The sequence below is a fragment of the Saccopteryx bilineata genome, chromosome 3 (assembly GCF_036850765.1).
Source record: "Saccopteryx bilineata isolate mSacBil1 chromosome 3, mSacBil1_pri_phased_curated, whole genome shotgun sequence".
NCBI classification, from domain to species: Eukaryota; Metazoa; Chordata; class Mammalia; order Chiroptera; family Emballonuridae; genus Saccopteryx; species Saccopteryx bilineata.
The window spans coordinates 95778602-95782197 of NC_089492.1; the positions used below are offsets into that span (position 1 = coordinate 95778602).

The 3596-nt window shown below is 38.2% G+C and overlaps 1 protein-coding gene across 1 annotated transcript; it reads left to right on the forward strand.

The window, feature by feature from the left end:
• Window positions 1–261: 261 nt before the first annotated feature.
• On the forward strand, window positions 262–2987 carry LOC136328641 (tetratricopeptide repeat protein 39B-like). The gene is given in 7 exon segments (XM_066264738.1): window positions 262–754; window positions 757–965; window positions 1208–1314; window positions 1644–2076; window position 2179; window positions 2447–2929; window positions 2932–2987. Coding segments are annotated over 7 exon segments (1782 nt in total).
• Window positions 2988–3596: the final 609 nt, after the last annotated feature.

Here is a 3596-nt window from a genome sequence, read left to right on the forward strand (position 1 = left end):
TTTGGTACATTCCAAATGATTTGAGGTTTTCAGAACTACATCTTCTAGGTAAATAAAATGTTCTTTTTTCCCCTTTTGTCTGATCTAGATGACACTATCCTAATGCTGCACCTCAGAGCTCTTAGTTTGCTTGCCTCCATTATAATAGCAAGACCTCAGATGTAGAAGGACTGACCCCAGTCAGGAGAACAGGAGCTAGCCTTACTGCAGGCACATCACTCCACTGCAGATCTTTCCCATCTCTAAAACGAAAAAGTGAATATGTCGCTTATTCTAAGTAAGAGAGAACATAATAAGGAAGATGACTTTACATCATTTACTTTAAGAAAGGAAGACAATGATGAGGCCAATGATGAGTTTGAAGACGCCTATGAAATTATTCCTGCAGCCATAACAATAAATCTAACGTCTTCCTTGAAAGAATTCCCAACTAAATTGTATTTATTTCTAAATAACACATTCTCCGATACAATAAATTTCATCCTTCCATGGTCGAAAAACAGCATATACCATGCTCTAATTTATGGTATCCTTATGGTTGTCCAAGCCATCTTGACTTTCGATCCACAGGATATAGAGATTAGGATGACTGCTGTAAAGGAAGCTTCGAAAACCTGTAACAGTTTCCGAAGAAAAGAGAGGATGACAAGTTTTTCTCATTTAGTGAGTAAACAGGGAATAAAGGCTGTCAAAGAAGAGGAGTTGCATGCAGAAGTCTGCTATGCAGTTGCAGACTCAACTATAACATTTATACAAAGGAGACTGTACTTGGTTTTCTTAAAAGTGGGGTCAACATTGGGTTAAGTTACCAAATATTCAAAGACTGTCAACATATATTAGCACGGATACCTAACAACCAAAGCAAAACCTACAAACACCTGGTTGGAGGAATAAAATTTGGACTTGGAGCATTCAATTTGATGTTATCACTTGTGCCACCAAAGACACTTAAATTTGCCTGACCTGTGGTGGCGCAGTGGATAAAACGTCGACCTGGAAATGCTGAGGTCGCCGGTTCGAAACCCTGGGCTTGCCTGGTCAAGGCACATATGGGAGTTGATGCTTCCAGCTCCTCCCCCCTTCTCTCTCTCTCTGTCTCTCTCTCTCTCCCTCTCTCTGTCCTCTCTAAAAATGAATAAATAAAAAATAAATAATTTAAAAAAAAAAAACCAAAAAAAAACACTGTCTTAAAAAAAAAAAAAAAAAGACACTTAAATTCCTCAATATTGTTGGCTATTATGGTGATAGAGAGGTAGGCTTAACTTTGCTTCATGAGAGTACATCTGGATCACATATAAACAATGTCTTAAGTTTGTTTGTTTGTTTTTTTACAGAGACAGAGAGAGAGTCAGAGAGAGGGACAGACAGGAACAGAGAGATGAGAAGCATCAATCATCAGTTTTTCGTTGCGAGACCTTAGTTGTTCATTGATTGCTTTCTCATATGTGCCTTGACCATGGGCCTTCAGCAGACCGAGTAAACCCCTGCTCGAGCCAGCAACCTTGGGTTCAAGCTAGTGAGCTTTTGCTCAAGCCAGATGAGCCCACGCTTAAACTGGCGACCTCGGGGTATCGAACCTGGGTCCTCTGCATCCCAGTCAGACGCTCTATCCACTGTGCCACCGCCTGGTCAGGCGTCTTAAGTATTTTGACTCTACTCTTCTATTACAGTTATATCTGTATTACTTTTGGTATTGAAAATGGTCATCATTCTTCTATAGAAGACCTCTTCCTAATCTATCTCCAGAAATTTCCAAAGTGTGTCATACTTAAATTTTTTCAAGCACGTTTTAGTATGCTGAAAGGAAAGTTTGAAATTGCACAGTTAACATTAGAGAAGTGTATTTTTATTCAGAATGAATGGAAGCAGCTTAATCAGCTCTGTTACTGGGAGCTCATGTGGTGCTACATTTTTGTGCAGGATGGGAAGCAGGCTTACCACTATGCCGATCTGCTGTTTCAAAACAGCAGGTGGTCCAACGCAATGCATTTATACAGTAAAGCTATTCTGTTGGCCTTGCTTCCTTCTGGATTTGCTAAATCAGCAAGTGAGGACATGAAATCTCTCTCCTTAAAAGTAGATAACCTGCCTGACCGGGCGGTGGCGCAGTGGACAGAGCGTTGGACTGGGATGCGGAAGACCCAGGTTTGAGACCCCGAGGTTGCCAGCTTGAGCGAGGGTTCATCTGTTTTGAGCAAAAGCTCACCAGCTTGGACCCAAGGTCGCTGGCTCAAGCAAGGGGTTACTCGGTCTGCTGAAGGCCTGTGGTTAAGGCACGTATGAGAAGGCAATCAATGAACAATAAAGGTGTTGCAATGCACAACGAAAAACTAATGATTGATGCTTCTCATCTCTCCGTCCTGTCTATCCCTCTCTCTGACTCTCTGTAAAAATAAATAAATAAGTAAGTAAGTAAGTAAGTAAGTAAATAAATAAATAAATAAAGTAGATAACCTGAGAATCAGATTTTTAGGAAATTCCGTGCCAGTAGAAAAGTGTGTTGCTGAGAAGGGTCAGCGCTATGGTACTCCTACAGGCTGGTTTACAGCACAGCCCATTCTGGAATTCGTTTATGCCTGGAGTGGTTTCCAAGTCATGAGCAAAAGACTACATCTTAGTTCATGCTGGCTTTCAATAATTGACAAAGGAGAAGACATTTCGAGAGAAAATCCATATGAAGAGTATGGCACAGATGACTTAAGTTTGCTAAATTTACTGAAAGGTCTATGTCTGAGATACTTAGGCAAATATTCAACAGCTGAGCATTACTTTAATTGTGTCATTCAAAAGGAGAAATTGTTAAAATATGACCTCTATTTGGTGCCTTATACTTACTATGAACTGGGAATTCTATACTATCTGAAAGGAGATTATGCCAATGCAATGAAAAACTTTGACAACATAAAAATCTACAGAGACTATTCCATGGAAGCCGATTACAGTTTAGGGCTCACATAGCTCTTGAATGAATAGCTAAAGAAAAATGATTTAGACACAAAATATGCTTTTGTTTACTATGAGTAAAGTGTCTACAGTCAGCAAGGTTAATTAACAGGTAGAAAAAATCATTTCTTTGTGGAAGAAATCAAAGAAGAGATAGCTGCTAAGAATCTGGTAACAAGAAAGAAATTCTCTTTTCCTCTTTCCTTTTCTATAAAGTATAAAATTAAATGTCAGACTAGCAAATGGAGTGATGTACATTTTGAAAAAGAAAAGGTAAATAATGCACATTATAAAAGATACTCTCATATAGTTATAAATTTATCCATCATGTTAAAGAACATTTTCAAAAACTCAAAAGATATTTTTAACATCTCATTATATATAATATATACTTCTCAAATAAAATAGGGAAAGTAGCTACACTAGGAATCCCAGTGCCCTGTAAATGTTTTTATTTAATTAGTAAAAGAAAGAAAAAAGAGTTTAAGGTCTCCTGACATTTCAAAACAATGATGAGCTGAGAGCCTAGACTCAATGATTTCCCCTGATACACAGTAATTGTTATTGGCATTTTATACCAGAGAAGATTATTATTATTATTATTATTATTATTATTATTGTATTTTTCCGAAGCTGGAAACGGGAGGCAGTCA